At 46.9% G+C, this 19,861-nt stretch overlaps 2 protein-coding genes across 2 annotated transcripts in view; both read right to left on the reverse strand.

Annotated features, from left to right (window-relative positions):
* The window catches only part of LOC135814199 (streptococcal hemagglutinin-like), a 24,031-nt gene extending 22,993 nt beyond the window's left edge, over positions 1-1,038 (reverse strand). Inside the window, exon 1 of the mRNA XM_065327284.1 lies at positions 672-1,038. Within this exon, the coding sequence (XP_065183356.1) occupies positions 672-834 (163 nt within the window). The 5' untranslated portion in view covers positions 835-1,038. The remainder of the gene's footprint in view (positions 1-671) is intronic.
* Positions 1,039-2,904: 1,866 nt separating this feature from the next.
* LOC135814201 (integrator complex subunit 13-like) lies at positions 2,905-17,948 on the reverse strand. Its single transcript, XM_065327285.1, has 21 exons — positions 17,590-17,948; positions 17,076-17,153; positions 16,758-16,936; positions 16,508-16,594; positions 15,985-16,060; positions 15,286-15,408; positions 13,801-13,885; positions 13,069-13,202; positions 12,748-12,793; positions 12,155-12,229; positions 11,423-11,526; positions 10,928-11,015; positions 10,264-10,340; positions 9,516-9,587; positions 8,920-9,008; positions 8,357-8,438; positions 7,422-7,506; positions 6,816-6,870; positions 5,010-5,137; positions 4,023-4,191; positions 2,905-3,476 (listed from the first exon to the last, which is right to left on the reverse strand). The coding sequence occupies exons 1-21, from the start codon at positions 17,815-17,817 to the stop codon at positions 3,449-3,451; spliced, it is 2,088 nt and encodes a 695-aa protein (XP_065183357.1). The 5' UTR covers positions 17,818-17,948; the 3' UTR covers positions 2,905-3,448.
* Between the last annotated feature and the right edge of the window lie 1,913 nt (positions 17,949-19,861).

Consider the following 19,861-nt stretch of genomic DNA (forward strand, 5'->3'; position numbering starts at 1 on the left):
CTTCCCCCCCCCCCCCCCAAGGTGTGCAACGCCTGATCCAGCTCTGCATAGGGTCTTAGTCTAGCGTAGTCGGATCTTCTGATGTCATGCGTGCACTACACACCAGCGTAAGGCCGGTCTCGAGGCAGGGCACCGTTATTTTTGATCCGAGAGTCCCCGCGATCGATCGCGACTCCCCGGGTTCCCCTCAGATGTGTACGGTATTATGACGCAAAGATCCGATTGCGCTCGACCAAGACCCTACAGTATGTAGAGCTGGATCAGGCGTTGCACACTCTGGGGGGGGGGGGGGGGGGGGGGGTATGTACTCTTGATGCCACCTACAGACTGAAATAACCTGATCCCCAGGGTGGCAGCTGAACTCCAGCTTTGCCTCTAGTTGACCCGACCGTACGGCTTAACGTTCATCTCACGATCATGGTGTTGCCGGCGTGGACAGGTGAGGAAAGGAATAACAAAAATTGAGCATGGCCGCCACGCCAGATCTATGTTTGGGTGGCGCATCCCCACTGTGATATCTTCATGTACAGTGCTACTACGCATTTAAGGTGGAGAAATAAAAGTATGTGCAGAACATCAGCATCGCGTGCTTTGGTGTTTCTCAGCTGATGATGAATTATATTTTTGTGGCTGCAGTGTGATGGAAATCTGAACTTCTTCCTCTGACTCACCAGTCTGTGCAGGAGCTTGGACAGGGCTGACAACACGCCGTGGTCTTTTTGTACCACGTCCCCTTGTAGCAGTTGTATGTGCAGCGGCAGGTTGCTCAGTAGCAGTCGCCTCATCGCGCTCCGCCGCTCCATTGTCAGTGTGTCTGCTCTTTCTCTCAGGCATTTGGTCGTCGGCAAAAGAACACTTTTTCGACAGAGACAGTAAGTGCAGAACTGCTTTGTGCAGCCTGCCTGGACCACGGCGGCATCGAAGAAGGATATAGCCAACACGGAGGCCCTTTCATTTACAAATCGCCATGTTGTTTCAAAGCAATCCAAAGCCTCGTTCACACTATTTTCGTTCCAGCTGATATGTCATGGGCATGCATTTTCGTGTTTGGGCATGAAATCAATCAGACCAAAACTGACGTTCAAGTAGTTTTATCTTGCATTGTAGGCGCGTGGCATTTTCAATTTGGCGCGGAATCATTGGGGACAGGGGAAAAGTCCCTCTGGGTTGAGGACGAAAATGCAAAACTTCCAAATAAAAAAAAACTCTGGACTGATGATAATGACAGATAATAATGTCAGTACAGTGTCCTTGCCCTACACTAGCGGCGAGCGCCCGCGCCCGGCCGGGTGAATCCTGTACAGACATGTACCTGTCACAGACGGACATGGTCTATAGGGCACCGTGACCGGGGCGGGGGCCAGCCTCGGAGGTGGTGGGCATGACCAAGTCCAAGAGTATTACAGTACTATTATGTTTTCTCTTGGCATGACTGGCAATGGCTTGGTACTGGTACATGGTGATAAGCAAATTTTCAATCTCGACTGACCGTGTGCACTATCAAAAACTTGAAGAAAGAAGTAATATCTCCTGGCTGAATACAATCGAATGCATACCCCGAGTCGTGTGAAGCCGCGGAGCATTATCAGTCACAAGGCGTGGTAACCCCTCCGGCCAGGGCCTGTGGCCCAGTGTGGGCTTGTTGGAGTCCTGACCTGACCTTGGTTAAATGACTGAAAGCAGGGTGCTGCAGTACTAGTACTTGCATTCCCTGCTCGAAAGTCACTGAGTCCCTGAGGGAGTCGTACAGACACAGTACGACTTCCTGAGCGGTCATCCCATATAATTATAAACAGGCCTGATCACTTGTAAATTTCTTCCATCGGACACTGAGGTCTGCGGTGGGGTTACTACAGTAGCATCAAGAGTCCATACCGGTAATCCCCCTGGACTCTTGGTAACATATAGTGCATGGACACAATTGGGTCTGTGGTGGGCTCTCATGGACTGGGTGTCACCCTCGGTATTCTCCCCAGGACACACATGAAACCATACCATGACATGCCCTTGCAGAAGCGGGGCGGTGTACAATTGAGACATGCATTGCCGTCCCTGAGCTCAATGGGCAAACATGGCATGAAGCCAGGTCAATTTTTCCAGGACAATAAAGGTGAGGACGGAGGGGGGGGGGGGGGGGGGGTCGAGTCTGCTCGGGTCACTGTAAAAATTTTAATAACCGTGAATCTTCAAAAAATAACTTCCCTGGGAAAGTATCGGTAAGGTGTGACATGGTGTACATGTAGTTCGGTGTTGCTTCAATCAGCCGCGTGGTGTAGACCAGGCTAAAATTAGTGATGGCCAATTCATCAGCCTTGCAAGCTGTTGAATGGTGTAATCCCAACACAAGTTGCTATGTCTAACATAGCTGCTCGCTATCATCGCTTCCACGATGGGCAGGTCTGAGGTCTGAGTTCGGTGTACATGTGCATGATTGTACAACACAGCATCTACACTCTCTACATGCAACAAGGGGGCCGGCAGTTTCCCCTCAGCAACGTCACGTGCATGGTCACTGGCAGTAATATAGATAAGAAACGTGTACGGGCAGCGGCGTAAACTATCGATGATCTGCCTCCTACGTGTTGCTGCCCAGTTGGATTATGGCCGAGGTCGGGAATCAGACCAAGCAAGGGCGGTTGTCAAATAGAGTACCTTGCCCAATCGCACGAAAGAGGAGACTTGCCATGCTGGAGTGTTCTATCCGCGGGGAATACCTGACTGCAGTGGGATGCATTGTGTGCTGCAATGGCTGCATCGGTTCAATGCCATACTAGTATTTCGAAGTAGCATGTACGCTGAAGTCGCTCCACAGGTACAGTAATCGAGAGGGTTCGGGAATTAGAGGGGGGGGGGGCAACCGTATTTTACGGTACATGAAACAACACTAAACTATCGGACAGCAGCTAGAGATTGATGACGATACTGTACAGTTCAAATACAGAACAAGAGCTTAGAGAGATTTCAGAGGCGAGGCTCTAAATGGGATATGCTTCCAAAGAACTATAAAATTAAAATGTAGAAAGGAAAAAGGACATATGGAAACGAGAGTAACTCTTCACCACTGTAACTAGATACAATACCCAATACCCGAGTTTCAAATTAAAATGTTCAAAGCAAACTCTTGTCTAAGCGTAATTACAGAAAGCTAGTTGCACGCAGCACTGGAGCATGTACAAATAGCGAGTAGGAGTCTGAATGCCAACACACAGTAATTTACAGATATGTACAAAGCACATCACTATATCTACAAAGACATTTATGTACAAGAGCATACAACTGTATATGCAGGGCCCAGCAGGGGGAAGGCTACAGTCACACCGCACAAAGCAGCACGATCAGTCTAGGTGGCGACAAGAGTACCAGCAACAACTCACGCCTGTACAGGGGCTGCTGGATCAAGTCAGTAAACAATAGTACCAGCCAAGCCGAGGGCTACACCATGAGCCGCTCATAGTTCCTTCATGGCTGCCGCTTTCCTGCATAAACACAAGACGGAACACATCACAGGATGCAGTCCAGTGCAATCAGGAATAGTCATCATCTATGAACACAATGGACAGTTCTCAGCACATTGGGGAAACCTCTGTATATTAGTTTTTAACTATTTTCAAGTACATCGTACATGTAGTGCGCAAGACATAGTAGTACAGCACAGCTATCAGAGTACATAGCTCACTGACCATGCCTGTAAAACACAAGATTACATAGCCTAGCCACACAGCACGAAGAGCAATACACGCACATGTACTGGATACTGATGGGTACCGGATTCGACATCCATGTCTTCGCCAGAATGCAGTCTGAAGAAGATACGGGTACATGGATGTTGAAACGTTCATTCCAGTTCTCGTCAGTATCAGGTCTTGCTCCTTTTGTCCGGTCCAGTCACCTGAGCTTGTACAATACGAATATTGTAGCTGAGCCTGATATTTCATCGTATCTAGTCAAGTTCTTGTCAACTCTGCTGAGCATGCCTGCGTATAGTTGGCTTCCAATTTGTATCAATAATCTGACTTGCTTACCTTCCATCCAAGTCTAGATGAGCGTAGAGAAGCGCCTTCTGACCTGGGTACATTGCACGTCCGGCAAACTCAGTATGACCAGAGGTGGTAATGCGCCGGTGGTGCTCCATCCAAAGGGTTTTCAGCGACACACCGGATCGGACTTTCATGCTAAGTCCGAGTACGCCATCTAACAGTGCAGAAGACCAAAGAAAAGTGCATCGTTGAAACAGATATAAATTCTGATAACTTCCGAAGACGTAATCAAGAGAGAAAGAGAGAGAGAGAGAGAGTCTCTATCTGTGTGTGTGTGTATGTGTGTGTGTGTGTGTGTATGTGTGTGTGTATGTGTGTGTGTGTGTGTGTGTGTGTGTGTGTGTGTGTGTGTGTGTGTGTGTGTGTGTGTGTGTGTGTGTGTGTGTGTGTGTGTGTGTGTGTGTGTGTGTGTGTGTGTGTGTGTGTGTGTGTGTGTGTGTGTGTGTGTGTGTGTGTGTGTGTGTGTGTGTGTGTGTGTGTGTGTGTGTGTGTGTGTGTGTGTGTGTGTGTGTGTGTGTGTGTGTGTGTGTGTGTGTGTGTGTGTGTGTGTGTGTGTGTGTGTGTGTGTGTGTGTGTGTGTGTGTGTGTGTGTGTGTGTGTGTGTGTGTGTGTGTGTCTGTCTCTACTGAGTAACTTCTGAATAACTGGACAAAGCCCATGAGCCTGGAAAGAAAAATGGGTCTTCAAACCGGTAACTTAGTAAACTAGTTCTCTAACTACTGTAGTTCTGGCATGATTCAGTAGAGTAAGTAAAGTTTAGGTATGCAGTCAGACCTCGCTTATCCGGTCCTCTTTTATCCGGATCCCTTGCCATCCGGAAGAAAATCGTTGGTTACCTATTTACGGCATATGCCATGCATACATACAGTATGTGTGTTCGATTTTCCGGTTTCCCCGCCTATCCGGATATTTTTTTGGAAAACGGATGTGTGCGGCTAAGCGAGGTCTGACTGTATGTGCACACAGACTCACCGGCATGCGGGCGGAACTTTGGTGTCTTGATCTTGCCCGGTGCACCGGTGGCGTCTTTCTGGCGAGATGCAGTAGGACTAGAAGTACGGGACTTATCACCAGTGTCCGGAGCCTCACCCTCACGATACCTGCACAGTGTGTGTGTGAAAAGCAGATACATGTACATGTTACTAGTATTGTACAGTGCATTAGTTCAGTACAGAGTGCACTAGATTTAACACACGATGGGCCAGAAGGTTAGAAGGTAGCATCAATCACCCCGCAATATGCTATATCAGTCAGTTGACCGTGGAGTCCTGATAAATCGAACACCAAAATGCCAGGAGAAAAACTTCTATTTTATATCCGGACGTTCCCCTATACGGACATTCTAATTATCCAACATGCACAACACTTTATGTATGTCAAAATGCTCGCATTGTCACGCAGTTGTGCTATGCACCTTTGACACACATTCCGTGGATACTGAACTGCCTGCTCGTGCAAACTGCACTGAGTTGTACAATGTGCAGTGAACTTCAAAATATTCTTTGTTAACTTCGAATGATCAGCACATATCCCACACATTTTCTATGTAAGTGGATTCCATGGGACTTCTAATTAACCGGACATGCCCAGTTTGAGGTTCGAATTATCAGAATTTGTTGTGTGGGAATCGTATTGATAGAAATGGGTCATGGAAGAAACTTCTAAAAGAACCGTTCGCTGACCGATTTTGCAACATCGATTGGTGTGGAGCTCAGTATCAAGTTCCACTTGGAGCCCATTGATGTCTGCTCCCTGAGCTGCGTAGCTGCAGCACTGGACCCTCGGTCCAGATCGCTGGGATTCCTCAGAGCAGGTGACCCCAATGACCTGCAGCAGGAAATTCTCCGGCGGAGTACGGCATACTTGCCAGCCTCAGATACTGAGCCAGCAGCAAAGAGGGCTCCAGTATCTGAGGATGCTATCAGTCTGTTCTTTGGTGATGTGACTGATGACCAGGTCAGCGCTTCTACAAAACTCCAGAACGAAGTTGCTGCCTTCTTCACTGAGGCTGCGACTGCGGCTCCGGCATCAGCCGACCCGTTGGAGTGGTGGCGCAAGAATGGTGACCGGCTTCCGAACTTGGAGAAGTTGGCAAGGGCACTGCTATGTGTACCTGTAACATCCGTCCCATCCGAGCGCGTGTTCTCTGCTGCCGGCTACATGGTCAACAAGCTCAGGGCAGCCCTCTCTCTCTAAAGGAATGTTGATGCCCTAGTGTTTCTGCAACAGAACACCAGCCTGTTGACCAGTGCTCTCCCTGAGTCCATCAGTCACCCACTACCTTCAGCCTCTCCAGTCGCACTCAACATAGTCCTGGTAGAGGAGCTGGTTGAGAAGAATGAGCCACCATTGCCAGCATTGGATTGACCTGCGTCGAATCCTTCAGTGACTGATATGTGGCACCACTGTCATATGGATATTAACGATGGCATATGTGCAGAATTTGTAGTCAATCTAAGCCTTTCATCACTTTTCAGGTTTATGCAAATGTTACTTTTATGCACAAACTCTATAATCGCTATATCACCATCCTCATGAAATACATGCACTTCCGCATTATTGGTATCATACACCAATTCATCACATGTGATCAATTATTAAAGTTTCGCAGTCGTAAACGAAAGAATATTCGGATAGTCAATATTCGTATTCGTTCACCCCGAGTCATTATTATGCAAAGGCTTTGGCACAGATGGCATTTCGGGACACCTCCGAGCAGAGGGGGCCGGAGCTCAAAGCTTACACTACAGCAATATGCTACAACATATTTCAACTCACATATCATACTCTTTCCAAACCGAGTCACGAGATCCAGCAGCACTACTTGCATTGCCTGAACACACAAAGAAAACGAGTACACATGTAGAAGGAGATAGCAGCAGAACTTTCAGACCATGCAGCTAAGGCAGCACATTACTACAGACCTCGCTTAAACGCACAAATTCGTTTTCAACAAAAATATCCGGATAGGCGAGGGAACGGATAATCGAACACACATACTGTATGTGTGCATGACATATGCTGTAAATTGGTAACCAACGATGTTCTTCTGGATGGCGAGGGATCCGGGTAAAAGAGGACCGGATAAGCGAGGTCTGACTGTACACATCAAACTAGGGAGGTGATGTGTTTCTCTAAAGGAGTACAAATCGGCATGTGATTTCTCAGCAAGGTCACGTGCCCATTTGGCAGGAAAACGATTCTTTCTAAATTAAATCACCGCCTTCGTGCTCCAGCGTGTTCCAAGTCACTGGAAGGAACAGGCACAGTTGATATCATCGTTAAACAGCTAACACACCCCATAGCGCTAGCACGCTGTGTCCATAAAGTGCACACGCTAACATACATTCACACAACTTTTAACAACAAAACGACGTAGCTGACCTTGAGCTGGGACTTGGCGGCCATCAGACTGACTGAAGCTATTGCGATTCACCACTGAGCGGCACTGACGCAACGACTCCAACACCTGCATAGCACAGCATGACAACAAGCACACAGCAGAGTACATAGCACGTACAGCACAGCACACAGCACAGAGCACACAGCAGAGCATATAGCACAGTACACGGCAGAGCAGAGCACAATAATAATTATAGCTCTGTGTTTGATACAGCCCAGACCTATGTACATCTATAGATTCAGGGAGCACGTGAAAATTTCACGTGCTCCCTGAATCTTTAGATGTACATAGTATTTAATACTGTGATGTCCAAAGCACTGGCTTCCACAGCAAAAGTAGTGAAGGCCACGACTGCATGGGCGGTTCACGGAAGTCAACTGAACACAACATCTTCATACTAAAGTAACTGCAATTGCTCTTGTCAGACTGAGGATTAGGTGTTGTTGAGTCACATTCCTTGCAAGCCACCTGGTGTAGCAGGGTACTGGAAGAGAGAGAGCATGCAGCAGGGATGGGTGGCTGTTTTGGCAAAATTCCTGAATTACATAATTACAGTAATGCAGTGCCTGCAAGTGTCACTATCAAACAGTCTCCTACTGCACAACTGCAGCTCAGCTGCGTGTGTGTGTGTATAGGTGTGTGTGTGTGTGTGTGTGTGTGTGTGTGTGTGTGTGCGTGCGCGGGCATGTGATAAACTTGTACACACAGACTCAGTGCCAGAGTGGCAGAAGTCAATGCAGGTCCTGCAGCTAGTGCAATTGGAAAGCCCACAGATTATTGAATGTTACCTGAACTCAACTACACACACCTACCAGTATACTGCACTATGCGTACAACTTGTTCAAGTCCTTGCACAAAACAAAAAAAACAAGCAAACAGCACATCAACCGCAAGAGCTGATCGTGACGCAACATACCTCTTGATGGCGCGGAGACGTAGTGCTTGCGGCGACCACCACCGTTTCCAACTCGGACCACAGCTGACGGTACTGATCCTCTCTGTAACAGCAACAGCAACACAACACATATACGTACATGAAGCGGTCGATGAGAGCTTCACGAGTACTAGTAGAGGATAGCTGTAACACCATGCACCACCACTGCAACAGTACTGTATACATTAGACTATGATCATCACGTGTATGGAGTCATGGAACGACAATGGGTGGTCTTGCCATGCCAGACCCGGCTGCCTCGGCTCCTGACCTGATGAGTAGTCAGCACCAGTACCTACAAAGCTAGATGGGAACAATATACTGTAGCCGGGGATATCTGCAAGAGGCGCGATCCAAAACCGGGTTGATATACACACGGCAATTCCATGCCGTGCGGGAACTAAGATAAGCATATCAGAGAGAACACGCACAGCCACCACGCATATACAGGTAGATATACGCACGCACACATCGTTACAAAAGCAGTGGTAGAAGCTGTGCATACACAACACTGGAAAGGAAAGCACAGCAGCTAGCAGTCATACCTCTTATGGCCGGTTTTCTGCCGAGCTGTACCAGACAAGGTGGGAAGAGGTTGGTTCTTTCCCTCCATTGCCTGCAACTGATAAATCACCTATGACACAGCACAACAGAACAAGACAAGACGATAACAGGGTCTGACAGAAGTAGTACATGTATCTCCCAGGCAGACATTGGAAGCACGCCGTGAAGAAACAAAACTAATGCTAGAGAACGTTTGTGCAAGCCCCTTGTCCACATCAAGAAAGGATTGGGCCATACTGCATGCGCACTTGATCTATAAAAGTTCAGCTATGCCGCGGACAGTAACATAAACATTCGGACAAAGACAACAGCGGTGTAACAAGCGCCCAAATAAGTATGTAATACATGTACTTGAAATATCCCCGGGCTTGTCGGAAGTCAACAGCCCTAGGTAATAATATACTGTACATATTGACGCGGTGTGTGTGTGTGTGGGGGGGGGGGGGGGGGGAGTTTCTGCTTCAACAATAACCAATACAATACAACACTATAAATTGTAGATGTACACTTGGCAGAAGCCAGCTGAATTGTGAGAAGGGTTGGCATGCGGACGAACACACTTGGTTTCTGCACTTACTCGTCTGCATTCAGTGAGATGCTGGTCAGAAAGACGTTCATACGTCAACAGAGTGAGAAGATTCTGCACCTCCTAAAAAACTCAGGCAGAACAGCGAAGATCAACGGCATTACAACATTGTGCCAGAAAAGACATTCAACAAAACTGGCCAGCCGTCAAGTCATCCACAATTTTGAAATTCTGCAGAAGAAAGTTGACCTGCATGGTCACTACGATAACAAGACAATGTATATTGCCAAGAGCACATGTACATAACCCCCAAGAGTGTGCAACTCCAGCTATGGGGCTGCGACGGTAGAACTTCACATCACTTGACGAACGCGTACACATTATTCGCACCCTTTGCATGATAGATACAGGGTCGTATGCAACTCCGCTTTGGGTTCAACTCTCTTGTGGTTACTTTGCACTGTTTGCCAGCGTAACCTGTTGAACCATGTCACGTGCTGTGAAGTTCTGCCGTCGCAGCACTAGATGGAGGTTGTTCAGGCAGTTGCACACTCTTGGGGTTATGTACTCTTGATATTACGCTTAGCACAACTGTTGAAAAATCCCGACAACAAATCCATTTCCCAAGCACACCCAGGTGACAACCTGCGAGTGCTACTTGTAGGTTACTCCCAACATGATGGTGCTCTTCTCAAATCAGCAAAGCCCAAATACGGCGGATATACAAGAGATACCAGGGGCACAGTGTGCGGAAGGGAGAGACAGTGAATCAATGCAACAATTCAGTGACACGTCTTACTTCGTTCATGTTGAACAAAACAGTATCGCCATACACAAGAGGCCAGATCCGCGTCGACCTCTCCAATTGCTGTAAAGCTGCAGGTAATAGCAGGATGAGACAAATCTGGTGGGTTGATGAAGTCCACAATACTATCAGTGTGCAGTTTACTGTTATAATTCTATGTACATAGCCAAAAGCAACAAAGCAAGTGAGTGTGAGTGTATGGGTGTTGAGAGACAGAAACAGAAACAGAAAGAAAGAGAGAGAGAGAGAGAGAGAGAGAGAGAGAGAGAGAGAGAGAGAGAGAGAGAGAGATGTTGCTGCTTCTTTAACAATTCGGCCACTGGCCCAAGACTTCCCAGCCCCACAACACTAATAGCATGCTGCTTTAAAGTGTAGAACAGACTACATTTACGGTTCTAAAAGTTGCAATCACTTCTGTCTGTCAGTCAGTCTATCTGTCTGTCTATCTGTCTGTCTATCTGTCTGTCTGTCTGTCTTTCCGTCCGTCCATCCGTCCGTCTGACTTCGCTCCAATCGCAATGTGCATGCACGCCTTTCGCAAATTTACTCATGAATTGTGTGTTTAACACCATCATATTTCGGTTTATATTATTATTTTCAAGGCAAATTATGGCCCAGACTCTGTGAGCATGTCGATATCAGCCAAGCGCACACTCACCTCGATCTACCGGAAGCATGTCTCCAGCAGTGTTGGGCGCTTCAGCAAACGGCACCAGTAGATTGCTGCGCATGAGAACACCAAATTCCTGAAGACCCCACATGAAAGCATACAAAGGAAAGAAAAAAGAGCATTTACGCCACAGCAAGAAAAACATTGGCCCTCCCGACAAGTTGAGAAAGTCAAGAGAGTACTACATTTCCCTAACCGTAACTAGTTGGAGCAGGTTGTTGCCGTTGCATTAGGTATTTGAGCCGGTTGCCTGCACCACAGCTCATCACAATCTTCCATGGCTATAAACGACTAGGACATAATTCAGGAAGTAGCCAATAGGCATACATCAAACGAGGTGGGGAAGAAGCCCATAGCGTACAGAAACAGTAAGAGAAGCTCAACCAAAATGTTCTTCTGCCGCTGGAGTGGGGAAACAACCAAGCGCCCAAGGCAGTTACTGAACCAGTCATTTGAGTGAGTGCACTGTTCATGACTACATACACTTGTTCGGTAGTCGGTCACTTTTCCTCCGGCGGCCTCGCTGATGGAAGGGGGATCTTCGAGAAACGACTTCCCGTTCGGCAGGCAATGCAAAAACACGCCACCTATCAGCCACACAACAAAGGACAGAATGGGTAGCAGGACATCATAGAGACATTACACTAAACCAAATGCTTTTTTTGCAGGAGAAGGGACAATAGCAAACGATACACAATATGCCGATATCTATTCATACAAGGGTCCTAAATGGTTTGGATTTTCCTACATATTCCAAGAAGAATACTGCATCATCATTCCCACGTGATCTTGCCCTGAACAAAGTGTTTATGGAGAATATTCATAACAAGAAGTCTAGAATGCAAGGAGCTTTACACTGGAAACACTCTGCGGGCTACATTCACACAGGTTGAATGTTATGTACAAGAAAAATGACAAGTCAAAGGTCCCCTGCACCAGAAACCCCAAACATGCCCTCATATCATCAGAAAAGTACATTCAGACAGAATGATTATCTTGAACACTTCACACACCCACACAGTCACAGTTAGAGGGAAACAACTTCTTACAGATCCGGATTGAGGCTAACATTTTCACAATAATTTTAGCTCTCAACAAATACGGCCATAACAAAAGTTCACCTAATAAGGCTAATATATAGTCCACAATCCATAATAAATCCCCTTCTACACAATGATGTCATAATGGATCAAGTACGAGTACATCATAAATTACCTCCATGATTGAACAGTATGTGGGACACATGCTTAAAATTAGTGCGCCGCGGCTGTTCCAACATAACTGACCGGCCTGTAAGAAGAGAGAGAGAGAGAGAGAGAGAGAGAGAGAGAGAGAGAGAGAGAGAGAGAGAGATGCAAGTGTGCGTGTAAGCGGATGTCTGGAAGTCGGAAAAGCGACATGTAACTGTACTTCAAAGTACCTCACACTGCATACAACACGATCATGATACAAGGGCTAGAATTAGGATCGTGCCATTTACAATGTAGGGCCCTATAAAGAATAAACTTTAGGAACCAGTGGGGCTGGGCAGTTCAGGAAACAATGGGGCTGTAAAGTGTAGTACCAATGGGACTGGAAAGTGTTGTACCAATGGGACTGGACAGTGTAGTACCAATGGGACTGGACAGTGCAGTACCAATGGGACTGGAAAGTGTTGTACCAATGGGGCTGGACAGTGTAGTACCAATGGGGCAAGATAGTCCAGGAACCAATGGGGCAAGATAGTCCAGGAACCAATGGGGCAAGATAGTCCAGGAATCAATGGGGCAGGACAGTCCACATGTACAGTACTAGCATATTGCACTTACCGCCAAGTACGAAATTGAACAGGCAAGACGACGGACGCGAGTTCACCTGGCGAGTGCAAAAATCAAGCCAATTAGTTGCACTGTTAGATATACATAATTAGCAATACATTTACAACTTACATGCTTGAACTACAAATAGAATGATCACCACAAGCACATTACCGGTATACCGGCACTACTGCTATTCATCAAGAGACCACAACACTATGGAGAAATTTGATGCATTTCTCAAATCATATAGCACAATAGCCTGCTTGGCAGTATTGTGTTGATGAGGACAACACACAGCACATGGCATGCAAAACGTCTCGTTCCACTCACCTCTACCGGAGAGACGCGGCACGAGTGAGAGCAAAACTGAACGTCCAGGGTTATGGTGCGCGGATTGGACCAGCGCAGCGTCACGCTGCTGTGCTGATGTCCACTGTCCGCACCAGTTGTTATAACCGGCAGGCCTGTGCATGGCAACCAAAGATTCGTACGTAACATTACAATGGATGAGAGTGTAACGGCACCAGGACTAACAGCTCAACAGCAAATGTAGTAAGGAATGTTCATACACGATTACCAGCAAATTACATCGTATCACACCAGACACACACATGCACGCACGTGCACACACACACACACACACAAACACACACACGCATGCACGTGCACACACACACACACACCACACACACAAACACACACACCACACACACAAACACACACACGCACACACACACGTGCACGCAAACACACCATGTATCATGTACCATGTATACGCCCGTCGCAAGAGAAGAACGGAAATCTGAAAATGCGCTGGATGTGCACCCACAGATTTTCTCGCAAACACACCTCAGACCTCAGACATGCCCATCGCGGAAGCGATGATAGCGAACACACACGCACGCGCACACACACACACACACACACACACACACGTGCACGCAAACACACACACAGATTCTCGGATACTTTCTCCTTTTCCCTTCATGCCAACCACTATCTCCATAGTAATTCACAAAGAGACATCCGAAAGTAGCAAGCAGCCTAAGCTCACTGCCTCACCTAAGGGTAGCAAATCTCTGTGTATATCAGCTTCATGGAACAGCTCAACATCATAATTGCACGACACGCCTCCCTGTTGCTCTTCCTGTGCAGCGATACAGAGCATCAGAATGCACAACATCAGGTCATCACACATCTCACATAAATACAATACACAGCTCTGCTATCCAAGCCATGGTTCTCATTCAAGTCTCATTTGCAACGTACAATGGAAAAAAGGGAGTAAACAACACTGAAGCCAACATTTTGTTGAAAGAGTTTTACTTAGATGGTTAAGTCTCTGTAGGTGTGAATGTCAAGTGTCTAATCACAGTCATGCGAAATATGATTGATCCTATTTCTGCTGTGATTGCGTATTCCACACCTTCTAAACAATAATGCGAGTGAGTTGTCCTGCCAGTGCCATAACTTTATCTGTTTCATTTTCACCACACTGCCCTTGTTGTACTCTACAACAGCTGTATTTACTTTTGCAAAGGCTTGTTACTGCCGCTCATGCCAAGGTGCAATATGCTCAAGTAATAAACATATCACATCCGGCTGCAAGATTCACTCGCGGGTCAGGGGACAACATCCTAAGTCATACTCACAGGATGAACACTAATAAGCTGATATACCATAGAACCAGTGGAATACTCTGCAGCACACAATCCAATCTCCATATTTCTGCATACAGTGCAGATCGGATATAACGACACTCTTTCGGGAGAAAGCAAAATGTCGCTATATTCGATCTGTCACTAAACCCGATCTTCACATAGTATGCAATATGTATATCAAAATGACAGAAACGTATTGTAGATATACATGTAGATGATTGTACATGTGGATAACAGATGTGTATGATTGTACAGTCATGTGTCTTGCATGCATTCTTCAAGGACCTTAGGTAAAGTCATCCCGCACCGCTGCACTGCGGCTACAACATGCAATGTAAAGCACACATAATTGAGTGACCCGGAGGTCCGGGCACGTGGCACAGCCATATACCATGTTCCAGACATGCCAGTCTGCCTGATACAAGAGGAAAGTCGTTATATCCGATGTATTTTCACTGTTTTTCAGGTCTTCGGGCACCAAAAAAGTGTCAGTAAATTCGATCTGTCGTTATTTTCGAGGTCGTTATACCCGATCTATAATGTACAGAAAGGACTTGCTAAACGACTGGGGCAACAGAATTGTGTCGCTAAACTCGATTTGTCGTTATACCCAAGGTCGTTATATCCAATCTCCACTGTACTATGCAGTTAGTGTCAGCAGCAAGTAGGATGAGATGGCTACCATGCTATCGCGCCAAAATCTGACTGATCCAATGAATCTATTTCGAAGTACTTGCTAACTGTTATTTTTTCTTGTTTGTAGCACCGTATAGCGTGCATGAATGACATACCCGGGACATACATTCAGTGTTAAGAGGAACACGCATACAAGACCATGATGGAAGTGTTCTCGAAAAATCTAGCAGCAGTGAATCGAGTCTCTCACCTTCATAGGAATGCCAGTGATGATTGTAGATGCCATGTTGTAGTGTTCACGACACAGACTGGACATCAACGGCATTAGGCGCTGGCCAAAGCAGGAGTGTACCGTCAGGGATATATGAGGTGGCTGGACAGCATCAAAGCAAGTGAAGCACGCCAGCATAACAAGGATATGCTACACTGGGGCCCACTGGTTTTGCTAACTAAACAATAACATGAGTCCTTTTTTGCACATAAACTGTATGCATACACATGTCCTCCCCCTATATTTTCTCTCTCTCCCTCCCATGTGGTGGTGGTGTGTATGTTTGAGAGAGGGAGAGAGGGGGGTTACTTCAATGGGCTTTGAGACTAACCAACTGCCCTGGCCCAGAACTACTTCACGATCTGTACATTGAACACAACTGGGTGCATGTATGCATAGAAAACTCCTGTAGAGTACTGACTTGCTTCCAATGGCCCCTTAGAATCAGATAGACCATTGTCTGCGGGATTCTACGGTGTAGCTTCTACAAAGCAAGAGTCACTGTTGCTATTTTGTGATCTATCATGATGCGATCAGACTGACTGAGAGAGTGATGTATTCTACTTCACTCCTTCGAAGTTTATCAACAAAATTAGGCAATGCATACGTAGTGGATTCATGCGTAGTGGGTTCTGGACGTTGCTGAAGTGATTCACTGCATTCTCAGCTCTTGCTCACCAGAACAGCCTTCTCTGCAGGCACAGTGTTCTCTGTCAGGTGGATCATCTCCACTTCCAGACCTTGCACGGCACACCTACAACACCAGCGTACAGGCAGAACAAAATTACAAAATATTCGACAACACCACGCAGCATCAGAGATACAGAATATAACATGTAGAATCGTTGACCACAGTTCACAGTTCACAGTACTACAGGTAACTGTGTGAAAGAATGATGGCAATGGTTCTTGTGTGTTGCATAGGCACAAGTTGGTCAGGATGAGCATCAAATTTCCAAACGCAAACGCAAGCACCGCACTAATAGCTCAGGTCGGAGTGGAGCGTTTGATAACTACAGCGCTGCTCAATAAAATCCGGTCGCGTGAGTCAAGTTTGCGCCTTGCACCATTTCGCAGCCCAGCGTCCGCAGGTCTGGGGCTGCGCAACGCCCAGCACGTACTTGAGCGACTCGATCGGATTTCATTGTGCAGTACTGCACCTAGTCAGGTGTACAATAGATAGAAATGTGCCTAAACTGACCTGCCGTCATTGCTCTGTGCCACCTGCTGGTTGTACGCACGTAGTAGTTGAGATATGGACCGCGCCGTTGCCGAGATACGCTCCGAACTACGCAACAAGAAGAACGAAGATCAACGAAAAGTGATCAACTTGGACCAGAAAGGTACATTCAAGATTGGCACTGGTTTGTAAGTGGTTAAAATAGCTTCAAATTATGGATGAACGGCGGCATCAAAAACGCAGACAGGAACACTTCAACTAAATACATTACCGAATCGTAGGAGAGAGAATGATGACACGAGCCCGTGTGTCGGCAGACCCGCTATTGGCGGTACCCTGTTTCTGAAACATGCCACCTAGCGACTCAATGGCAGCCGAAACACCAGGTGGAATATCGCAGGATGCTGTGGTGGCAGGAGGTGCTCCAATTCGACCGATTTCAGCCAAGACCTGTATGGTAAGCAGAAAGTGTTGAAGCAATACGTTCGACTTACGACGCCGGTTTAGGATGAATGCACTGTAGTCATTACCCGTGTGGACCACTGATTACAAGAGCAATCAACATCTACATGTATGATGTAAATCTTACCAGAGGAAGCCGCTGCTCTTCACTCTCCCAAGAATTCAGAAGCTGTGTTCCCGTACTTGAGTGCACCATCACCTGAACCTGCAACGTAGACACGAAAGAGCAGCGCACGGGCCAGCCACACAGTGAGAATACCACTCAACAACAGCTTTCAACGGTAGTACGTGCACGGAACACTGAGGCATTGACCCCGCAAGTTCACACAGTGCTCAAGCTTGGCCGCCAATACAGTGTAGCGCAGATTTTCTGTGCATGAACAATGAATGGGTGGCTGATGTCCGCAATCAATAAGATCATTTCTCATAATACTGCAAAGACTAAACATTGTAGTCGGAAGTGGGCACACAATGATTAGAAAAGTTGTATTTCAGAATGTAATTTGTGATCTTGAAGAATTCAAGAATGAGTGTGAGAAGTGTGGATTGCATTTTAATCGAGATTGGAGTGCTGTGCAGAAATGCGTTCGAACAATCTCTTGCTTTCGGCCTTGCACAATTTCAAATGCATATAATCTAACCTTGCATCTTTCTGGAAACAAGTCATAAACCACACGCGTGTATTCGATAGCACCTTCTACGGATACCGTCCATGCTGATTTGGACACTCTAGAGGGGGTACTGACAGCGCCCGGTTTGGCAGTCTCTATCATGAATGTTTTCCCACATGGCGCACTGCTCTCCGTCGTGCAGTGAATGAGAATCACAGTAGGTAGGCGAGTCACAGGCTTTTCACCTCCGCTATTCATTGTTCATTTCAAGCAGGACAACACTCAACTCGTCTCAAACATGACGGAGAACAACGATATCCTCGCACAAACACACTGCTGAGCTCGAGCTACAAATACACAATCATTTTGTTAGCTTTATCTCAAGTGAAATGCAAAACTCTCCTGATTTCAGCAAGAGTCCACTCTTGATTTCAGCCTCAGCTCAAAAAATCAAAACGACATTAGACAAGGGGGATCCCCATTTGCATGCAGGGGTTACGTCAATATGGCACATGCACATGTGCACATGCGCCAAATACCGTACCACAGTATGGGGGGGGGTACGGTATTACATTTTTACGACTCCCTGCTGAGTCCCTGTACCTGTCCGTGATCATGGTGATAACCCAGGCTAGGCCAGGGGTTATGAACTCTTCAGTCTTCGGATCCAATCATGTACGAGTTATCTCCAAAATACAATACTGGGAGTACAGTAGTGTACAGTCAGCAAAGTAGCATTATTCCCTGGATGCTCTCCTAGGTCAGGGCCCCCTTATCCGGGCAGTCGGTGCGATTCGGGACCGGGCACAGACATAACAGTCCGTAACTTTGAAATATCCTTAGTTAAAGGCATGTGACGTCAGTCCACTAAAATTGAAAGTGACAAGGGAGTAGTAATATTTCCACTGAAACTCGCCCAAACCGGGGTGCCCGGTAGACCTAAGTGCCCGTAACTAATACTTCATGGTCCGGATTACCGAGGTATGAATACCGGTATACTATGATAGGCATTGTCATTGAGTACAGGACTGTGCACTTCCCTGCCCTCGACCAGCGAGTCGTACAAACCAGGGGGTCGTGAAAGCCAGTGTGGGGAGTATACCATGTATACCATGTATACGCCCGTCGCAAGAGAAGCACGCAAATCTGCAAATGCACTGGATGTGCACCCACGTGGGGAGTATAGTAGCACACTGACTTCTGTGAATATGACAACTTATACTACTCACTGCGGGCTCACACTACAGGTGAACAGTGAACTTACTGGGAGCGTCCACTGATGGGTGGGGCATGCACCAACCCAGCACCCTCCCCGGCCACGGGCACACACCGTGCACATGCATGCGTGCGCGCGCGCGCGCGCGCACACACACACACACACACACACACACACACAACTGCGGCTGCGATTGCCAAAACGGGTTTAAAAAAGCCTACTGAGCAGATAAATGAGACCAGGCAATGCAGCTCAGCAAGCACAAGAAGTGCGGACATCACACTCGGAACCCAGGCAATGACCACAGAGAAGATGGAGAAAGACAATAGCCATCAAGAACAAGAAGACTTGCGACAAAACAAAATCCGAGGTGGTGGCACAGCACGGCACTTAAATTGTAATAAAAAATAATATGGCAATGATAGCCTGTCTGACTCAGTTCAAGTAGAAGGCACGATTACACCCAACCAAGTCATCGAATCATTGATCGGAATAAAAAAATAAATTATAGTCAACAACTCGTTTGCGTGGATATGATTGTCCGAACTACACCTGTATGAAACATCTGGTGAGAGGATGATTTCCAGTATGACACATGCTTCTTTGCACAACAGGTGATTCAATGCCAGAACGGCCTAGTATACGAGAGGCAGAGAGAGCCTAGTGCTTCCAACAGGTATTCCTTCGGAGCATACCAGTTGTCACGGTTATGTCCCAGAGCAGAGGGACAGCTCAGTCAAATCCGATGTATTCATGTGGTCCAGGCTTTAAGCCAAGAGGAAGCCGCAAGCGGTGCAGGACTGCAACAAAACTGGTCATGAAAACCTTGGCCACTTGCGTACTAACACAGTCACGTGACCGGGCATGCATGATGTTAAGTCCAACTCACTACGACATGGTGATGATGCTGACTGATTCAAGTTCAAGGACGCTCCGTGCTCATCAGAGTCAACTTGTAAATCCAGACATAGTGTGCCAGATTCGTATGCTTGACAACAAGCATATCACTCAGGGTCCACCTCTGGCAAACGCAACATACAGCACCATTGAAGCTGCTAGTAAGCAAGCACCGATAAGAAGAGAGTT

Source organism: Sycon ciliatum, chromosome 4 (assembly GCF_964019385.1).
Source record: "Sycon ciliatum chromosome 4, ocSycCili1.1, whole genome shotgun sequence".
Taxonomy (NCBI): Eukaryota; Metazoa; Porifera; class Calcarea; order Leucosolenida; family Sycettidae; genus Sycon; species Sycon ciliatum.

Bases quoted from the DNA above. Each gene is read 5' to 3' on its own strand.
- LOC135814201 (XM_065327285.1), bottom strand. From the start codon at position 17,817: ATGAATAGCGGAGGTGAAAAGCCTGTGACTCGCCTACCTACTGTGATT. The intron at 13,886-15,285 runs GTGAGAGACTCG...ATCGCTGCACAG, and splicing joins TCACTGGCATTCCTATGAAG to GAAGAGCAACAGGGAGGCGT. The intron at 12,794-13,068 runs GTGAGTGGAACG...TGCACTCGCCAG, and splicing joins GCCGCGTCTCTCCGGTAGAG to GTGAACTCGCGTCCGTCGTC.